The sequence below is a fragment of the Natator depressus genome, chromosome 16, assembly GCF_965152275.1.
Source record: "Natator depressus isolate rNatDep1 chromosome 16, rNatDep2.hap1, whole genome shotgun sequence".
In the NCBI taxonomy this organism is placed as follows: domain Eukaryota; kingdom Metazoa; phylum Chordata; order Testudines; family Cheloniidae; genus Natator; species Natator depressus.
In genome coordinates this window covers 3202509-3223871 of record NC_134249.1, presented here as the reverse complement: position 1 = coordinate 3223871, position 21363 = coordinate 3202509, and the positions used below count along the sequence as shown (strand labels likewise).

Below are 21363 nucleotides of genomic sequence, written 5' to 3'. Positions count from 1 at the left end.
TGCCACAAGTCCTCCTTTTCTCATTACACAAAGTAAAACTATTTCCCCTTGTTTATTCCCCCCTCCTTCCCCCCCCCACTGTTCCTCACTTGTCAACTGCTGGAAATGGCCCACCTTGATTATCACTACAAAAGGTCCTCCCCCACCCACCCCCGCTCTCCTGCTGGTAATAGCTCACCTTTCCTGATAACTCTTGTTACAGTCTGTATGGTAACATCCATTGTTTCATGTTCTCTGTGTACATAAAATCTCCCCACTGTATTTTCCACTGCATGTATCCGATGAAGTGAGCTGTAGCTCATGAAAGCTTATGCTCAAATAAATTGGTTAGTCTCTAAGGTGCCACAAGTACTCCTTTTCTTTTTAAGACAAATCTTGTTATCACTTGATACTGCTGGGAGACAGGAATGGAATTACAGAGGTGGGAATTCAGCCATGACTCTGAGGCACACCTCTACCTTTATAAAAAATGCCATGCGATTGTCATTCTCACACCTGGCCAGGACCTGGCTTTTACATCTTATCTCAAAGATAACCCAGATCACAATTACTTGCAGCCTTGGTGCAGCATGGGGCCAGAGGACAGCATGACCAGCACTCTGTGCAGCATGCTGGGGCTGTTTCTTGGAGGTCCCATGCCCGATCTGACCAGTGTGGTCTGGGTTAGCCTGTGAGCCCTAGGACGAGAGCTGCACAGGGTGGTACACCTGGCATAGGGCCGTTCAGAGATCAGGTTGTCTTAGCCAGTGTTTCCCAAAGGGTTGAAAGCTGAGCCCTGCTTCAGAAAATCATGCTCCCCTTCAGTCCTGCCATGTGTGGTTAAAGGCCTGCACATTGCCCCGCCCTGTGGGAAACCCTGGGGTGTGTGTTTTATAGTCATGTAATCCACTCGTCTTAATACTAAGGCATTGCTAGTAACCGAACAACAGGAGTTAACATCTAGCCAGAGCTTCTTAACTGTGGTCACGGTCGGACTAAGGAAAACCCAACAGCCACTGTCAGCTCCCGCACCCTGGAGAGTCTCGTCATTCTCTTAAAGCTGCAGTAACACCATGTTAATTTATTTCCATTTAGCTATATAGCTATAGATCAGAATTAGCTTAACAGCACTCTGTAAGTCTTGCCACAAGTTTTCTTTGACACAATGACCTTCTATATTTGCTTCTATATTTGCTGTTTTACTGAAGGTCTTTTTATTTCGAGGAATGATGGCATTTGCATTTTCTTGCAGCTTTTGGAGCACTACTGCATCATTTCTTCTTTCAGCTGAGTCTAGCCTTGCAGGTGACACTTGCCAATGTCTCTGATTTCGTCTAGACACTTGTCCACCAGTAGCCCTGACATCAGAAGCTAGCAGTGCTACCTTTCCCCATAATTTGCAAACTGGATACAATTAACTGAGGCTTGAATAGAGACTGGGAGTGGATGGGTCATTACACAAAGTAAAACTATTTCCCCATGTTTATTTCCCCATCCCCACCCCCCACTCTTCCTCAGATGTTCTTGTTAACTGCTGGAAATGGCCCACCTTGATTATCACTACAAAAGGTTCCCCCCCACCCCCCTTGCTGGTAATAGCTCACCTTAAGTGATCACTCTGGTTACACCCATTGTTTCATGTTCTCTGTGTATATAAATCTACCCACTGTATTTTCCACTGAATGCATCCGATGAAGTGAGCTGCAGCTCATGAAAGCTTATGCTCAAATAAATTGGTTAGTCTCTAAGGTGCCACAAGTCCTCCTTTTCTTTTCCCCATAGTGGCTCTCTGAGCCCAAATTCTACCATTTCAGAACATATTCTATCATTCACTTTCAAATAAGGTGGTTCTTGTGATTCTCAATCCTAATAATTCTTTTGAAAAACCTGACTGATATTTAATCCTTTCCCTATAGCCTTCTTAAAAAACCCTAGGTAATCTGTTTCTAAACTTTCTGTTAAATAACAACTGTGCAAGTGATAAACCTGGTTGTAATGGCAATGGTGTACAATTTAATAATGCCAGAAATAAATCATATTTGTTTCTTCAGCTTTTGTTCGTAATCTTACGAGTTTAACACTATTTTCAACTAGCCCATTATCTTGTGGGTAACCTGGACTTGATGTACTATGTTTGAAATCCTATGACATGGCAAGACTTTTATAGACTCATACACATTAAGGCCAGAAGGTCACGATCATCTGTCTGACCTGCACATTGCAGGCCACAGCACCTCACCCACCCACTCCTGTAATAGACTCCTAACGTCTGGCTTTTAAATCCTTGAGTGTGAAACTGAAATCTTTCATTTCTTTTTGGTAAACAGTATTCCTCAAATTCTTTAAGACAAACTCATAGTCAACTTGTACTCTAAGCTTAAGCTCAAAATATTTTTTTATTAAAGCTAATGTTAAAAATGATATAATACACAGGTTAAGGAAAGAGTGTCTGTAAGTCTGGGTATAGTGCTTAGTCCTTTGGGCCCTCTACTGGTTTAAGCATTTCCAGTCCAACAGGTCATTTTCAGCTTCTCATAACTCTCTCAAAGGTTTGAATTGGGCAGTATGTTCATTCTTAGCACTCTCACACTTGTTCTCAGTACGCTCAACTTCAACACAACTGATCTAAGGGCTAGTCTACACTACCGCGCTCCATCGCCACAACTGCACGGATGCAGCCCTAGTGCATCTGGTGAAGACACGCTATGCCGACAGGAGAGCGGTCTCCCATCAGCATAATTACTGCACCGCAACGAGAGCCTCTTCCGCCGACCTAGTGCAGTGTGGACACCGCTCTAAGTCAGTGCAACGTATGTCGCTCGGAGGGGAGGGGGGGCTTTTTCACCCCCCCCCGAGCAACATAATGTACATTGACTTAACGAGTAGTATAGACAAGCCCTCCGAGTGCTTGCTACCGGCATGCTGTTCATCAGTACCCTGCTCTCCGCACGCCTGCGCACAGAGCACTCATTCTCAGTGCACGCGCTCAGGACGCCCACTCGCCGCAGCCTAGTCCTCACGACGCGTGCTTGCAGCATGCTCACTCCCTGTACACTTGTGTTCAGCATGGTCACCCTTCGCGTGCCAGCTCCGCATGCTCATTCACAGCACGCTCATGCTCGCCAGGCTAATCCTCAGCACGCTCGCTCACCAGACGCTTGCTCTCAGTACAGTCACTCTCAGCAGGCTCGCATTTAGTCAGGGAGCCACTGGTCTCTGGAAATGTCTCCAGTTGATCAAGCTGTTGTCAAGTACAGAAACTGAAAAAGAAAACAAATGCCGTTTTTCTGATAACATAAAAAATGACGTGAGCATTTTTAACCAGCTCTCATGCCCCAGTGAGGGCTGATGGGCCCTGTGAGCGAGACGAAGGCCCCGCCCAACATGCACTAGGGACTTACAGGTTTCTCTGGTGCATAACGTTAGGTGCGGCTGACATGCTGTGCTGGCTGCGGGGGCCATCGTCCCCAGGTCGCCCGCAGACCGGTTGGTGGGCTGAGTTCGCTGAGCCTTAACAAATGTACTTCATGCTGGCAACAACCACCTTTGCTTTGTCACTTCCGAATGATTCACTTGACATCCTTGCAGTGCAGTCAGTGTGTCTGGAATACGCTAGACAGTGCTCTGCCCCTGCTCTAACAACACTGGCATTTGCAATAGGAACATAAAAGTTGTGGATTATTTTAGCTGCAGTGACAAGGAGCAGAACAGCCAGGGACAGAGCTATTGCTCTACCCCTCAGCTGGCCTAGGACCTGAGCATGTTACACTTGCCTAGAAGTTGAATTAACAAGAATCTCAGGGCTGGGGTGGTGGGTTTGAGCTGGCTGCCTTGTCCTGGCTCTGGTCTCCCACTGCTGTACTCAGCTACATGCAATCTGGTCCCACTTCAACCTGGGACGAGCCCCCTAAACTATCCTATCTTCCTGTATTTGAGCTAATCTCTGTTCCCAGCATGGCAGCCCCCAGGGTGTGAGCCTAGGTTTGAACTACACAGACACTCTGGAGGCCCAGGACTCAGTCTGAGCTGGGTCATAGAATATCAGGGTTGGAAGGGACCTCAGCAGATCATCTAGTCCAACCCGCTGCTCAAAGCAGGACCAATCCCCAATTTTTGCCCCAGATCCCTAAATGGCCCCCTTAAGGATTGAACTCACAACCCTGGGTTTAGCAGGCCAATGCTCAAACCACTGAGCTATCCCTCCCCCCACCCCTTCATCCTTGAAAAGTACTGTAGAGCAGGGGTTCTCAACCTCCTTCTTTCTGAGGCCCCCTCAACATGCTATAAAAACTCCATGGCCCACCTGTGCCACAGCAACTGGTTTTCTGCAGATAAAAGCCAGGGGCAGAGTGAGGAGGGGAGCAAACAGGGCAGTTGCCCAGGCCCCATGCCACACGGGGCCCCCACGAAGCTACATTGCTCAGGCTTAGGCTTCAACCCTGAGTGACGGGGTTCAGGGCCCTGGGCTTCAGCCCCATGCACTGGGGCTTTGGCTTTCCACCCTGGACACCAGTGAGTCTAACACTAGCCCTGCTTGGCGGACCCCCTGATGCCTGCTCGCAGCCTCCCCAGGGGGCCCCGGCCCCCTGGTGGAGAACCACTGCTGTAGAGAACCCAAGTACCATGTAGCTAGTTACATGGGGGTCTTTCAGATGAGCCTTTACAGCCCTGTTCGACATAGACCCTGAAGCCCCCAGGGCATTTCTGAGAAAGCAGCGATGTGTCTTGGTCATGCTTTTCCCCATGGCTGTTGTGTGCATTGTCGGCGGGGCTGGCACCCCCTGCAAAGTGGGGGCTGCTAGTTTGGGACACTTCCCACTGGGGCTCACTATGGAACTGGCAGCTCTTATTCGCTCCTGGAGCTCAAAGTGAAACTGGCTGTTTCCTCCATCACCTGATGGGCAATCGAACCCCAACTGCAGTGTCATCACCCTTGCAATTGTCACTGCTGTGCTGGGGAGCTAAGAGACTGGGACAGCCTTGTCAGTATGAGGATGAGTGGGGAGGGAGGGACCGCAAGCTGCTGAGGCCCTGGACAAGCCAAGGAGTTTGCTGTTCTTAGGCAGCATGGCCATCACCAGTCTCAGACCAGCGGAGCAAGGGCTCCTTGGAAAGGGCAGTTTTAGTATCGCCAGTGGGGACTCGAACAGGGACGAATGACTAAATAAAGCTGCACAGGTCATTGGAGGGATCCAACTGACTGCCTCTGCCCCTGCCGGCTCAGCACTGTGGGTGAACACTGGCTGCCTGAAGGCTGTGGCCTGGAGGGCGGGAGCCGCAGCGTTAGCACGGTGAGAAGCGTTTGGAAGACATGTCTGGGAGTGCAGCGTGAGCTGCCTGTGCAGGAATTCCACTGGCCCGTAAATGACATGCTGAAGCCAAGAGACCCTCAGGCCTTGTTAGCAATAACAGCAGTTCCTGGCAGTTAATGAGGATTAAGTGAGGATTTCTGCAAATGCTCCTTCCATAAACGAGGGTGGAGCTTTTCCAGCCTGCCACGGCTGTGAGCAGCACAAAGCCAGCAGTGCCTTAATGCTGCGAATAACACCAGGCAGCTCACAGCTCCTCTGGCTGAGGGCCTCCCAGGGAAGCTGGTGGCAGTGTCATGGTTACCTCTGTGCCTTCCAGCAGGACCCCTGCTCCAGCTCCCCTAGCACTGGCCACGGTGCCCAGCGGGAGTCCCGGAGGAGACCACTAGACCACAAGGAGACTTTCTGTGGCTGACGGGGGTGTGCCCAGGGCCCTCCTTTGCTCACAGAGCTCTGCCATTGGGCATCCCACAACTCCCTACATTTCTCCTTAGCGCCGGGGTGCTGAGCTCAGTGTCCCCCATCAGCCACCACTTGCTGCACATCCCCCTTCCCCAGCCCTTGACCTTTGTTTTCATTTCAGTTGGCTTTGGGGACCTCCCAGCACGCTGATGAATGGGCCATTGTTGCTCTCCTGGGCAGGGCCTGGCCTGGCATCCACTTAGGGCAGTAAGCCTGCACCCTTGCCTACACCCATGCATGCTTTGTCCATGGGCACCCGAGTAAGGCAATTCAGCCATCGGCTGGCTAGCTCCAAGCCGAAGAGAGGCTGCTTTGGAGCGCCCTCAGGCAGTGGCTTGCAGGCATTTGTGGTTGGAGGGCTTTAAACTAGGTTAGATGGGGTCAGGTGACCTAAGCCCACAGGTAAGTCAAAAACATGGAACTATGGGAGAAGGGTAGGAATCTGGGGGGAGCATGGGCTGTTATAGCAGGGATAAAGGAGAGATAAGACAGAACTGGGGGGGAAATTAAATCAGCATCTTAGATGTCTGTATAGTAATGTGAGAAGTATGGGGAATAAGCAGAAAGAACTCAAAATGCTAGTAAATAAACAGAACGATGAATATTGGTATAGAAGGGTACAGCTTGCTCAGGAAGGACAGGCAGGGGGAAAAGAGAGGAGGTGTTGCCTTCTATATTAAAAATGTACACACGTGGGCTGAGGTTGAGATGGAAATAAGAGACAGACTTGTTGAGAGTCTCTGCGGAAGGATGAAAGGGGTAAAAAACAAGGGTGAGGTCACGGTCCGGGGCTACTACAGACCCCCTAGCCCGGTAGAAGAGGTGGATGAGGCTTTTTTTAAACAACTAACAAAATTACCCAAAGCCCAGGACTTGGCAGTGAGGGGGGACTTCAGCTCCCCAGGCATCTGCTGGGAAAATAACTCAGCAGGGCACAGATTATCCAACAAGTTCTTGGAATGCATTGGAGACAATTTTTTATTTCAGAAGGTGGAGAAAGCTACTAGGGAGGAGGCTGTTCCAAATCCGATTTTGACAGTAACTGGTTGAGAATTGAAAGTGGAAGGCAACTTGGGTGAAAGTGATCATGAAATGATAGAGTTCATGATTCTCAGGAATGGTAGGAAGGAGAACAGCACAATAAAGACAGTGGATTTCAAGGAGGCAGACTTTAGCAAACTCCGGGAGTTGGTAGGTAAAATCCCATGGGAAGCAAGTCTAAGGGGAAAAACAATTGAAGAGAGTTGTCAGTTTTTCAGAGAGACATTATTAAGGGCACAAGAGCAAACTATCCCACTGCGTAGGAAAGATAGGAAGTATGGCAAGAGACCACCCTGGCTTAACTGGAGGTCTTCAATGATCTAAAACTCAAAAAAGAGTCCTACAAAAAGTGGAAACTCGGTCAAATTACAAAGGATGAATATAAACAAATAGCACAAGTATGTAGGGACAAAATTAGAAAAGCCAAAGCACAAAATGAGATCAAACTAGCTAGGGACATAAAAGGAAACAAGAAAACATTCTACAAATACATTAGAAGCAAGAGGAAGACCAAGGACAGTGTAGGCCCGTTACTCAATGAGGGGGGAAAGACAATAACAGAAAATGTGGAAATGGCAGAGGTGCTTAATGACTTCTTTGTTTCAGTTTTCACCAAGAAGGTTGGTGGCAACAGGATGTCTAACATAGTGAATGCCAGTGAAAATGAGGTAGGATCAGAGGCTAAAATAGGGAAAGAACAAGTCAAAAATTACTTAGACAAGTTAGATGTCTTCAGATCACCAGTCCTGATGAAATGCATCCTAGGATACTCTAGGAGCTGACTGAGGAGATATCTGAGCCATTAGCGATTATCTTGGAAAAGTCATGGAAGACAGGAGCGATTCCAGAAGGCTGGAAGAGGGCAAATATAGTGCCCATCTATAAAAAGGGAAATAAGGACAACCCAGGGAATTACAGACCAGTCAGCTTAACTTCTGTACCTGGAAAAAGAAAAGGAGTACTTGTGGCACCTTAGAGACTAACCAATTTATTTGAGCATAAGCTTTCGTGAGCTACAGCTCACTTCATTGGATGTGAAGTGAGCTATACCTGGAAAGAGAATGGAGCAAATAATTAAGCAATCAATTTGCAAACACCTAGAAGATAATAAGGTGATAAATAACAGTCAGCATGGATTTGTCAAGAACAAATCGTGTCAAACCCACCTGATAGCTTTCTTTGACAGGGTATCAAGTCTTGTGGATATGGGGGGGGGGGGAGCGGTAGATGTGGTGTCTCTGGACTTTAGTAAGGCTTTTGATACTGTCTTGCATGACCTTCTCATAAACAAACTAGGGAAATACAACCTAGATGGAACTACTATAAGCTGGGTGCATAACTGGTTGGAAAATCGTTCCCAGAGAGTAGTTATCAATGGTTCACAGTCAAGCTGGAAGGGCATAACAAATGGGGTCCCGCAGGGATCGGTTCTGTGTCCGGTTCTGTTCAATATCTTCATCAATGATTCAGATAATGGCACAGAATGTACACTTACAAAGTTTGAGAACGATATCAAGTTGGAAGGGGTTGTAAGTGCTTTGGAGGATAGGATTAAAATTCAAAATGATCTGGACAAACTGGAGAAATGCTCTGAAGTAAATAGGATGAAATTCAATAAGGATAAATGCAAAGTACTCCACTTAAGAAGGAACAATCAGTTGCACACATACAAAATGGGAAATGACTGCCTAGGAAGGAGTACTGAGGAAAGGGATCTGGGGGTCATTGTTAATCACAAGCTAAATATGGGTCAACGGTGTAACACTGTTGCAAAAAAAGCAAACATTGTTCTGGGATGTGTTAGCAGGAGTGTTGTAAGCAAGACACAAGAAGTAATTCTTCTGCTCTACTCAGCGCTGATTAGGCCTCAGCTGGAGTCTTGTGTCCAGTTCTGGGCGCCACATTTCAGGAAAGATGTGGACAAATTGGAGAAAGTCTGGAGAAGAGCAACAAAAATGATTAAAGGTCTAGAAAACATGACCTATGAGGGAAGATTGAAAAAATTGGGTTTGTTTAGTCTGGAGAAGAGAAGACTGAGAGGGGACATGATAACAGTTTTCAACATAAAATGCTGTTACAAGGAGCAGGGAGAAAAATTGTTCTCTGAGGAGAGGACAAGAAGCAATGGGCTTAAATTGCAGCAAGGGCAGTTTACGTTGGACATTAGGAAAAACTTCCTGTCAGAGTGGTTAAGCACTGGAATAAAGAGGGTTTTGCATACAGCTTTAGTGCCCATGGGCATTGCCAAGGCTTCTGCTGCCCACTGGGTGCCTAGCTGGCATGGGGCACGGTTTGTGCTGCTGGAATGTCAAGAGGGGCGAATGTCAGAGCCTTCAATATGGTTTCTGTCTAGCTTTGCTAGTGGCACAGCAACCAGGTGCTGAGCGCCAGGCCAGTGCCTCCTGGTGTCGGCTTTGGCACCAGCACTGGCCCTCTAGGAGCATTGGCGTGGTGCATGAGTCCCTCTTCCGCAGTCCCACAGTGTCCAACCCTGTTGGCAATGGAGGGGAGGGAGGGAGCAGGGGAAAGTTCACCAGAGACAGTCAGTGGCTTTGCAGCCTTGCACGACCACTGCGCTATGCCCTCTGAGGCATGAGGCCGATGGTAATGTAAAGGACTGTCTGTGATTCCATGGTGAGCCTGGTGGAGTGATCCAGGAGTTCACATTTGTTACTGGCTTGGGGAAATGTAATTACAGACTACACCGCCAGTTTGGGGCGACTGCCCTTGTTTTCTGACAGTCTGCCCTGAGGTAGGCACTCACAGTCGTGAGCCACTCCAGACAGCATGACATGTAGCCTAGTTTGGGGATGGGGGTCTGCTGCTGACTGAGCCCTGCAGCCCCACTGTCTCTGCCTGGGGTTGGGAGGGGAAGATGGGGGAATGGAGACCAAGCTCCCCACCAATGAATAACCTCGCTGGGAGCCCGCGAAGTCCTAGCCCTGGCCCTGTCTCCCCAGACTGGGAGGTCCAGCATCCACTGCCTCCCTCTTAGCTGAGCAACCAGCCCTTCGGACAAAGATGGCCACAACTTGTTGCATTTCAGATGAGCTAGGTGAAGCCCTGGGGTCCTGGCGATTTGCCAAAGGGTCCTTGGCTGGGCAGGGCCTGGGTATCACCCATGCCGCAGGGCAATGTTACGGGGAGACAAGAAATGATACAGTGCTTCATGGAAGCAAAGGGAGGCACTCAGCACCTTCTGGAGGAGCCTCCAGTGCCTCTCAGGATCAGGCCCAAGAGAGAGACAGCTGAAGCCTGGGGACTGAGGAGGTGGCCAGCTCAGTGCCTGCAGGCTGGGAGGTGTTGGGGAGCAGTGGAGTTCCTCACATCACATTCACGCCCCACTCTGGAGCTGGAGGGAGCTGCTCTGTGGCAGGAGGGCTGTGTGGATGGGGGTTCTCTGAGGGCGGCATGGACATGGCTCCATGGGTGGCTACTGAGCAACACCCCTTCCCCCAGTGACACCAGTGCAACAGAGGACAGGGATTGGTCCTGGAACATCTCAGATTTAATGATCTCCTTGGAGGCCATTTGATATCAGGCCTGTAGGTACCATGGCCCATTACAGTATGGATCATGATAACCCTTTGCCCCAAACCTCAGATAATGGCTCCCCCAAGGAACCAAACTCCCATCCCTTAACATCAAACCAAAGTCCATTTCCTGTTAAAGCCGCAGTGGCTCATCGGGGAATCAGGATCCAGGAGAGATTCCCAGTCCCTAGTCAGGAACCCTCCACCTCAGCTCAGCTCAGCTCATAGAAGCTTTGGCTTCCCTCTGCGGTGCCCAAAGCTTCCTTAAACTGAGAGACCACTCGCCCAAAGTGTGAGCCCTCCCAGAATACTTTGCCACACTGGGTGCAACAGTAGAAGTAAGACAGGTCCGCTTTGCCCAGCACCCCAGGCGGGATGGCTGCTAGCTGCAGGGAGGCACCTGTGGCCAGTGTCATGGTCTCCACATTGAGGTCTGAATCCTCTAGCCACTGGCAGTTTGGATTGTAAACTGGCTGCGGGTAGTCAAATTCTGAGGTGTCAGACGCTGGGTTTGTCTTTTGTTTCTCTTCAGACTTTGCCAGCCACTCTGTGGAAACAGGAGAGAACAAACAGACACTGAATACTGAGTAACAGGTGTGATTAGCTGGGTTGGTGCTCAGCAACCTCCCCCCCCATATGATCTTTCTTTACTCTAGGTTCATCAGCCACCCAAGGAACTGGGATTGCAGGCAGAGGGCTGAGAAGACTGTAAGCCTTTCTGATTCTGGGCTGCTGCATGGGCCGATGCAATTCTGGAGTTTGCTTTAAGGGTCTGTCTCTCCTGCAGTCAGAGGTGTGACTACAGCACGGGGGGATGTCCCCAAGCTGGCTTTGATCTAGCTAGCTCGGATAACAACAGAATGGACTAGCCGCTTGAATACATACCCAGAGTCCTGGCTGGCCTTGTCCACATTGCAAGGGAATGTGCAGGCAGGCATAACCATGCTAGCTTCACTCTAACTGGAATACAATACTGAAGACATGGTGACGCAGGCTTCAGAGCAGGGTAGAAACCCAAGTATGTACACAGGGTTCTGGCAGGCTTGTGATCTGATTGGTAGCCCATGCTAAAGCCCTTGCCACCAATGCTAGCTAGATTAAAACTAACCTGGGTAAAATGACCTGTGCTACATCACACCTTCCTTTGCAGCGTAGACATACCTTATGTTTAGGGCCCTGTGTAAATCACAATTTTATGAAGGGCACAGAAATTGTGATAATGCCCCCAAACCGTGATATTTACAGTATATTTTAAAAGGAAAATGTCTATAATAAAGTATTTAACACAAGAGATGACCTCAGCTTACAGTGCTGTGTGCACGCAGAAGAACAGAGTGCTGTGCACATGCAGGGGCAATCCATGAATGAGGAACGGTCAAGGTTCCTTCCCCACTCTGAACTCTAGGGTACAGATGTGAGGACCTGCATGAAAGACCCCCTAAGCTTATTCTTACCAGCTTAGGTTAAAAACTTCCTCAAGGTACAAACTTTGCCTTGTCCTTGAACCCTATGCTGCCACCACCAAGTGTGTTAAACAAAGAACAGGGAAAGAGCCCACTTGGAGATCTCTTCCCCCCAAAATATCCCCCCCCCCAAACCCTACACCCCCTTTCCTGGGGAAGGCTTGATAAAAATCCTCACCAATTTGCATAGGTGAACCCAGACCCAAACCCTTAGATCTTAAGAACAGTGAAAAAGCAATCAGGATCTTAAAAGAAAAATTTTAATTAAAGTAAAAGAATCACCTCTGTAAAATCAGGATGGTAAATACCTTACAGGGTAATCAGATTCAAAACATAGAGAATCCCTCTAGGCAAAACCTTACGTTACAAAAAGACACAAAAACAGGAATATACATTCCACCCAGCACAGCTTATTTACCAGCCAGTTAAACAAAAGGAAATCTAACGCATTTCTAGCTAGATTACTTACTAACTTAACAGAAGTTCTGAAGAGCATTCCTGACCTGGTCCCGGCAACACCATCATACAGACAGACAGACAGACCCTTTGTTCCCCCCCCGAGCTTTGAAAGTATCTTGTCTCCTCATTGGTCATTTTGGTCAGGTGCCAGCGAGGTTCTCCTAGCTTCTTAACCCTTTAGGGGTGAAAGGGTTTTGCCTCTGGCCAGGAGGGATTTTATAGTTCTGTATAACGAAAGGTGGTTACCCTTCCCTTTATATTTATGACAGGAACAAGTGAAGTGACTAACGATGCTTAACTTTAATTCACAAATAAAACAGAAATAAGCAAACATTTAGGGGATTGAAGATGCTTGTGTTTGCTGCAGATTTTAATTGTAAAAAATCATTTATGTTCAATTGTAATATTCATTCCATGCATATGCCTTGAAATTGATTAACTTTACTTGTAAACTTCATTCTGGAAACTCTGTGAAATTCAAGATTTTTGCCATTGACACTGCCATGAATTTTCTAAAAACATAAATCGTGACTCAGCCAGGGTGTCAGTTACAGCAGCCTCTCTGGTGGTGGTGCCTCAAAGCAGAACAGCTGTAGTCATGGGCACTGCTTCCCAGGCCCTGGGTCCACCCTCTGCATGCTCCTACCCTGGGGGAGTGTAGGGTGTGTGCCTATCATGGCCCACAGCAGTGCCTACACCAAAGGAATTCTCCCTTGGCCCCAGTGACATACAGGGGCCAGAGTGAGGAGCTGGGGGGACCCTACCCCCAGAGTATCATCTGTGGCTGCTCTAGACTGTATGGTATTGGGGAACTCTGCTGATTGCTGTGGCCAAATGAGGACACACAGAGCCCCCAAGTTAAGCTTCAGCAATTGCTGCTCATCCAGGCGGCCTGCAGCCATGTCACTTTGGGTTGCCTGGATGTGCTTGGATAGGAAACCACCAAGGAAAATGCAGGTCCTGGTGATCAGAGGCAGGGTCTCTACTGAACCAATGGCAAAATGTGTGGCTTGTGGGTCGAGTGCTCATGGTAGTGCTGTCTGTTATGTGTACTTTGAAACTGAGGTCCAAACAATTGAAGCTCATTAAATATCAGACTGCACATTCCACAAGAGGAGGGATATTAACCAATGTCTTGGATAAATGCCAGTTTGGGCAACACATTCTGTAATTCCCTCTAAAGTTTATGTCGATATGGTATTCTTTGCTTCCTGACATGAGACGTTGTGTAGTTGCTGTGTACTTTCAAACTGCTGTTGCACTACACCCCAGAGGTGGCTGCATTTCAGAGGACACCGATAGAGAGAGAAAGCAGAAAGCTTGCAAAGTGTTTTGTGGTCTGTGAGGATGAAAGGAGCTGTGCAAATGTTAGATAGCATTATGAATAATTATCTGGATTAGCGATCAGCTTCGGAAAAGTAATTGACGCAATTAACAATCTACACTGGATTGTTCTAGATTCAGGTCCTAAAGGCATCAGGCACTAGATGGTCTAGGTGTTGTGTTTTGCAGAAACACAGAATTGGAGCACAGTTATGCAACCCCCTTGTTCCTCCCCTCTGTCCCCCCAAAACAAGGTGATGTTTGTTCTGAGGTGAAAGAAGCCAAAGAGACATGCTCCTCTGACTCCAGGTGATGTGATCCTGCACTGATAGCTCCCTGGGGAGTTCAGTCTGTGCACCTGCTCCTGGCAGGCAGCTTTGGCTGGGCACTTCCTAGAGCATACGTGCTTCCATCTAAAATCCCATTGTGGGTGCAGGGACCGATGCCATTGCCAACAAAGACACAACACCTATTAGTTTTTGGCACTGCAATGCAGGTTCTCATTGCTTGTGTCCCAGTGGCAAGGGCGCGGCTGGGTCTTGGGATCAAGGAGGCAAAAGTCCAAGATTGACTTGACTGTCATCCATCAGGAAGTCTGGCAGAAAGTGACACAGGGAGGCAGACTGAGTATATTAGCAGGGGCTGATTCATCCTTGGCATGGAGAGCTCTCCTGCCTAGACAACAGTTATAAAACAAAAGGCAACTTACATCTATCTGGTATGACATCACTGGGGCTGTTCCTCTCCAGGGCACAAGAGAGCTCCGTCAGGAGTTGCCTCACTGTTCCAGGGAGTGCAATAGAGTAATACAGGAATCGTACTTAGCTCTTCAGCCCTAGATCTCAAAGCACTCTGCACAGACGCTCAGTGCCATTCTCCAGTGCCTGTGGCAAGTGATGAAGTGACCTGCCTGAGGTCACAAAGCAGAGCTAGGACTGACTCCTGGGCCAGTGACTCCTCCACCAGCCCATAATGCCCCACGTGGGTGGAGACTGGAATTCAAACACAGGGTGGTGTTGCTGGAGAAAAATCCTAGGGTTGAAAGCAAGAGGGTTCTAGAGACGTATGTAATACGTTCTGTAGAAATGGCTCTGAAATCCTATGGGGATAAATTCTGTTCTGTCTCCTGGGAGCCACAGCCCAGGGGGGCAGGGGAGGGGGAGCTTTAAATCACGTTTACACTCTCCAGAGTCTGTGCTGCTGTGGGGACTGCATGAGCAGCCCCAGGGACGGCCAAGAATCCCCCCGGCCCCAGCACTCAGTGTGCTGATACTCTCCGTGCTGAGCCCACCGTGCCCTGAGGCAGATGCTGCAAGAGAGCGCTGTGGAGAAGCCCTTACAAGAGCCCTGCACAGCTGGAGGAATCTTTCTCCTGCCTCTTCCCGCTCCCTCTGTGGCCCAGGAATGCCCCAGAGCGGCACACAGGAGTGGAGCAGAATCAGCCCTGTGGACGGTCCAGACGCGGGTCCTTCCTTCGGGCTGGTTAACCCTCGCGTAGAATTCCACGGCAGGGAGAGTTCAGTTTCCTGCCCCACAGCGCTGTGTGACCATGCATGGAAAGAGTAAGGGCCAACTCAACAGAGGTGTATTCCCAAGCCAGGAGCACTGCTAAGCATGCTCTAAGCGCCTGGCTATGCAGGGCCCGTACCATGTGTACGCATTTACACCTCTGCCAAGAGGCTGTGAATTGCTATCAAACCAGAGGAAGGGTGGCCGTGTGGTCAAAGCACATGTTTGGCACTCAAGGGCCCAGGTGCCTGGTTCCAACTCCGATAGAGCTGATCTTGGAGAAGCCACTTCCTCCTTTGTGTCTCAGTTTCCTCATCTGTAAAACTGGGGTAATAATCCCTCCCTCCCTATCCCCCAGTGGCATTCAGAGACTTCACTAATTAATGTATAAAGTACATTCAGATCCTCTGATGGAAGGTGCTGGAGAAGGATCCAGTATTATTATTCTAAAATAACGGGTTTCTCAGCATGTGTCTATAATCCTGGCCCCAAGGGGTGTGAGAGTCATGACAGACACAGCTACCACGTTAGCTGATACATTTAAAAATGTCTAAGCACCCTGTGACCAGATCCAAGCACTGCTGATCAGTAAAACGGGAATGCCCTGTGAATGTATTATATGCCTTTTCTAACATTCCATGTGGGATCTCTATTCTAAACTATCCGACCGCCACAGAAAGGAAACAAAGAACTGGGTAAATGTGATGACAGACCCTGACCAAAATGTAAAGACATGAGGGCTGTCACTCAAACCAACACCACCCAGGAAGATTTCAGGACACAGTCTATGGCTGGCTTAAGACACTCCTTGTCCTAAGCTTGTTGTGTTCAAGTCCATCCATGGAGTCTTTAAATCAAGGCTGGATGTCTTTTGAAGGGAGCCACGTGCTGTTAAATTCAGTGCAGGAGACACTGGGGCAGTTCTTTGCCCGGTGCTATGCAAGAGCTCAGCATAGATGATCACAGTGGTCCCTTCTGGCTTTAAAAATCTGCAAATCTAGGTAGGGACTTTTCAGTTTATTTTGCCTGTTTGACAAGGGGCAGGCAAAGCCGAGGGAGGCACCGATTCCAGGCCAGAAGGGACAACTGTGATCATCTAGGTGGAGCTCGTGCACAGCACAGGCCAGAGACCTGCCCAACAGTCATTCCTACAGCAGAACTTTTAGAAAAACATCCAGCCTTTGACTTTAAAACTGCCAGTGAAGGAGAATCCACTAGGACCTTGGTAAGTGGTTCTAGTGGTTTATTATTCTGACTGTTAAACATTTACCCCTTATTTCCAGTCTGGAACACAGACTGACTGTGTGACCGAGGACAAGTGATTACTCTCCTGGGCCTCACTTCTGCAGAATGGAGAGAATAATCCTTCCTTTCTCCTGCCCACCTTTTTTCTGTCCTGCCTATTTAGATTGTAAGCTCCTAGGGACGGAGACTGGCTCTCACTATGTATCTGTGCAGCGCTCAGCATGACGGGGCTTTGTACCTTGGCTGGAATCTCTAAATGCTACTGTAATACCAATAATCAGGGGTCACCCAATGAAATTAATAGGCAGCAGGTTTAAAACAAACAAAAGGAAATATTTCTCACACAACGGACAGTCAGCCTGTGGAACTCATTGCCAGAGGATGTTGTGAAGGCCAAAACTATACCTGGGTTCAAAAAAGAACTAGGTAAATTGATGGAGAATAGGTCCATCAATGGCTATTAGCCAAGATGGTCAGGGATGTAATCCCATGCTCTGGGTTTCCTAAGCCTCTGCCAGATGCTGGGACTGGAAGACGAGATGGATCACTCGATAATTGTCCTGTTCTGCTCATTCCCTCTGAAGCATCTGGCTCTGGCCACTGTCAGAAGACAGGATAGGGGCTAGATGGACCATTGATCTGGCCCAGTATGGCTGTTCTTAAATTCTAATAATGATCAATAATAACGATGACCTCAAACACAGCAGTGTGGAGCCCCCAGAAGTATTGCACTGATTTTCAGGTCGGTGGCTGTATTCAAAAATAAAATGAAAAAAAAAAAGACAAACTGAATTTTGGTCTTTGTCTCACTGAAATGAAAACCCACAAAAAAGTCATTTGGGTTGAACGAGGCAACATTTCAGAACATACTATTTGCCAAAAAAATCCACCAGCTCTAGTGCTGGGGATGTGGTAAAATCCCTGGTTTGCCCTATCACATCGCCCCCCTTCTGTCTTTGAAAATGCATGTTCAGCCCTGAAATGGTTAAATATAAACACCCCTTTCGGTTATTTTCTTCTCTGAAGGTACCAAGCTGTCATGGTTGGGCTTTACTGATAGTCAGTTGAGCTTTTGTGCTCTTCCAGGAAGGCCTGGCATTTCCCCGTCTCTTTGGAAATCTCCCTGTCTGTCAGCCATGGTGCAGCCCCGCGAGCTCTCAGCCACGGGGACTTCACACCTCTCCCACCGGTAGCGTGTGGGATTTAAAAAAAAATTCCTCAAGGCAGCCTGTACAGCGTGAAGTACCAACTCCCCCCGGCCACCACTCCCCTTCCCCTGTGGGATGTGACTGGTGAGACGGGAGGGGGCGGGAGGGTCATTGTTACAAAGAGAAGGAGAGAAAGGCTTGTGACACCCAGCATTTTGCCTTTCGATCAGCCCCAGCCCCCTCTTAATTGTGGTGCTTCAATGGGTTGAAAATGCAACATCACTTCAAAGTAACAATTTTTCAATGGGAGCTTGTAAAGCTCCCGCCCCACCCCCCTTGATGGAATTCAGTTCAAAGGCTTTTGAAGATGCCTGTGTCCCTGTGGCAGCCTGTCTGAAAAGGCCACTGGGAGCCAGTAAGCAGGGTGCCAACTCAGCAAACAATCTTAGAAAAAAGTCGCTGTGAAAAGGTCATCTCCGTGGTGGCTCTGGAGAGAAAGGGCTTCGTTTGGAAGGGGCTGGGGGAGGAGAGGGGAAGATTTCTTTAAGGAGGGATTTTTCTCCCCCTTCCTTTCCTAAAGCAGGGTAAATATGGCGCCTTATCTTGTGAGAGTACTAAAATACACAAAAATGAGGAGTCCTTGTGGCACCTTAGAGACTAACAAATTTATTTGGGCATAAGCTTTCGTGGGCTAGAACATGGGCTCTGGGACGACAGAGTCCAACAGCCTTTGTGCAAAGGGATTTTTGACATTTTATTCTGTGTACGATTTATAGCCCACCAAGGGTTTGACGAGCAGAATATATCTCCCAGCTTTTAAACACCTAAGTGTGCTAAAAGCAGGGGTGGAATTGGGAAGTGACAAGTAGAGCTATTCTTCCAAACTCCTCCCACAAACTAAGCTCCGCCCACTGGAGCTGCCAAAAGGAGCTGCCACAGACAGCATAGGTTGCACAGATCTTCACAATATGCACGCCCTTTCCCCATGTTCTGTGTGCCAGAACTTCAGTGGCATTAGCAATGCTGACTTTCCCCTCAGGACACAGGTTACCTCATGAGACTCTCTTGGGCAATGGCAGACTCCTTCACGCACACCCATTGATGTGGGTCTCATTACCCCACTGCGCACAGCGCCCAACCTTCTGCTCTCCTAGTGCTGGCTCAGCCTAGGAAACTGGATAAGAATCATAGAATATCAGGGTTGGAAGGAACCTCAGGAGGTCATCTAGTCCAACCCCCTTGCTCAAAGCAGGACCAATCCCCAATTTTTGCCCCAGATCCCTAAATGGCCCCCTCAAGGATTGAACTCACAACCCTGGGTTTAGCAGGCCAATGCTCAAACCACTGACCTATCCCTCCCCCCAAGCGATGGCCATGTCCTATGCCCTATGCGATGTCCTATGCTCATGAAAAAAGAGACACTGACAGGAGCAGAAATCCTCATTTCCCTCCACTCTTTATCTAAGAGTCTTCTCCCAGTCATCTCTGCCAGGGCTGCGACTTGATGCTTGGGTTCCAGGATCCAAATGCAGCTGCGCTGACACTGAATGCATCCGATGAAGTGAGCTGTAGCTCACGAAAGCTTATGCCCAAATAAATTGGTTAGTCTCTAAGGTGCCACAAGTCCTCCTTTTCTTTTAGCAGCAGTAGTAAATATTTATGAGGGTGGCACTGGAACGATGGGATGGTCTCCATGACGGCAGGTGTTGGTAGTGCCGTAGAATCCAGATTAGCCAAACTGCCGGAGTGGTTCGGATATTGGGAGGCAGGAAGAGGATCACAAAGAGACTGTGGGAGGGCTGGAAGGAGTGGCAGGCCAGCTTCCTGCGTCCCACTGTAACAATTTTCATGGCCTATTCCAGGGCCTCACTTTCACACTGGTAGCAGTGCTTAATCCCGCGCTATTTAGGGTGAAATGGGACTTCTTGCCTGTTGAGACAAACCCAGTGTTGCAGGGAGTCAACTAATCTCCATGAAGAGGAGTTGGGGCTCTGGAGAGGGGGACATGCCTACACCTTGTGAGGACAGCTGAATGCCCAGGCAGCTCTGAGGTCATGAGGGGTAAAAATAAAGGTGGTTACTGTATTCTTATTGATGAAGTTCATTCTTGGAGAAATGAAGCCCCCCCAGACAGGGGAAACAATGCTGGCAGCAATCCAGCTCTCGGAGCGTGAGGGAGTGCTTCTCTGACCTGCTGTCTTCCCGAATGAACGCTCCCCCACTGGTCAAACACATAAATAACGACCCCACTCACTGTCCAGCTACAGATCCCAAAACACTCTGCTTTACAAAGCATTAACTCCACTTTACAGACAGGGAAGACAGGCCCTGTGAGGTTAAGTAACTTGCAAGCGAGTGTCGGAGCTGGGACCAGATCCCAGCCCCCTGATTCCTATCCCATGCTCTTTGCCCTCTGTGTAAAGTGGTGGCTAATGAGAAGCCAGGCTGGAGGCTGGCCCAGCTTGAGGGGGATTTGTTTGAGAGACGAAGGACTAGAAGGGGGAGACCTGGTGATCAGAAGCACTGAATTCTCCCTGCAGAATATGATTGTGGTACATTCTACCCACCCTTGTTAAGGACGCCAGTGGAAGGCATGAGCTGACCAGTCCCCCCAGTGTCCTTTATTCATGACAGGGCACTCTGCAGAACCAGGTCCTGGCGAGCCTGGGTCCCATTGTTAGCAGGATCCCCCGCACACCAGCACTGAGTTGGGCACAGGGCTGGGGAATTCCTCGCATAGCACCCATGGGAAGAGCAATGGACCAAGAGCAGGGGAAAGGTGGTTTTCAAGGATGGGATTTTTTAATGGAGCTTTGCTTCTCCATCACTTAGGCATTTTGAAACCCCTACTCTTAAATGTTTGCTTAGGCCAATCAATGGTAGATACCATGCTTTAAAAATACTCTCCATATGTCGTGTGAGTTCCAGGCTGGGGTAGGAGGCTCTCCCAAACTTGGACCCTGTCGGAGGGTATTAACCTAGTCTCACTTGGGGTGCTTATGCCACCCCAGCAAAGGGTCCATCTCCTATTCTCTTCTCATACAGGCCCACCTGTGGCAGACAGCCTGCATTCCTACCCGTGAGGCCGGAGAGCTTGGACCTGGGCACCAATGCTCTGGTGTCTGTACTGGCTGGGCAGCAGCAGTAGGTCCCTGTGGAAGTGTGATCCTCGAGGAATAATGGCCACCTGCCATATCCTGAGACACACAAAGTTCTGCCAGGCAGTTCTGACATGCTCACAGCCACACCCAGCTCTCAGGGCTGTCACTGTGAGCACTTCCCTCACACTGGCAACATACTCCCTTGTAATGTGGCCAGTAAGAGCTAGGTGTTCTGAAGAAAGCACTTGTCATAAAGACTTTGCACTAGTCTGAAAACACACCCGGGAGCATTCTCGGAGGACAAAGGTCCATGAGAAACCTTCCCTTGGTGAGAGATGGCTCCTGATAAGGGAAGTTCCGAGCCTGAGAAACACACTCTATTGAAGGGAACTGAAGATGCCTGATTATCTTTTCCTTCCAGATAATTGTGATAAGCAAAGGACAAAGGACTCTGGATTGTGCAACCAGTGCAACACAGGAGGGGCCAAGTTCTTAGGGCTTTCTCGGAGCCCGGTAGGATGGAGATTGGGTGCTAAGCCCTGTGCCCCTCTTTGCCCTGCTGATGCAAAGCAACAAGGCAAAAAATGACATGAAGCAGACCAAGACTCTCCTCGCTCTCGATAGGGTTTCATGGAAGGGAAAGGGATCATGCTGGATTCTCTGCCTTCCCCCTAGCCTCCCCAGAAACCCTGCCTGGCACCCCCTGTCCCCGACAAGTGAGCACAATGTTTTGTTTTGCTAGGTTTTACTCTTGCAAAAGCAAAGGACACAGTTGGCTCTTGCTTATTCTC

At 48.9% G+C, this 21363-nt stretch overlaps 1 protein-coding gene across 4 annotated transcripts in view; it reads right to left on the bottom strand.

Moving 5' to 3' along the window:
• EXD3 (exonuclease 3'-5' domain containing 3) overlaps positions 1-21363 on the bottom strand; it is a 584821-nt gene that overhangs the window by 44378 nt on the left and 519080 nt on the right. The window contains exon 22 of one of the 4 annotated variants that reach the window (XM_074974172.1): positions 9873-10871. The exons of 2 other annotated variants lie outside the window; for them this stretch is intronic. In XM_074974172.1, coding sequence (XP_074830273.1) covers positions 10537-10871 — 335 coding nt within the window. In that variant the 3' untranslated portion in view covers positions 9873-10536. Of the gene's footprint in view, positions 1-9872; positions 10872-21363 lie in introns of those variants that run through there. One more of the 4 variants, XM_074974169.1, reaches the window with a different exon arrangement.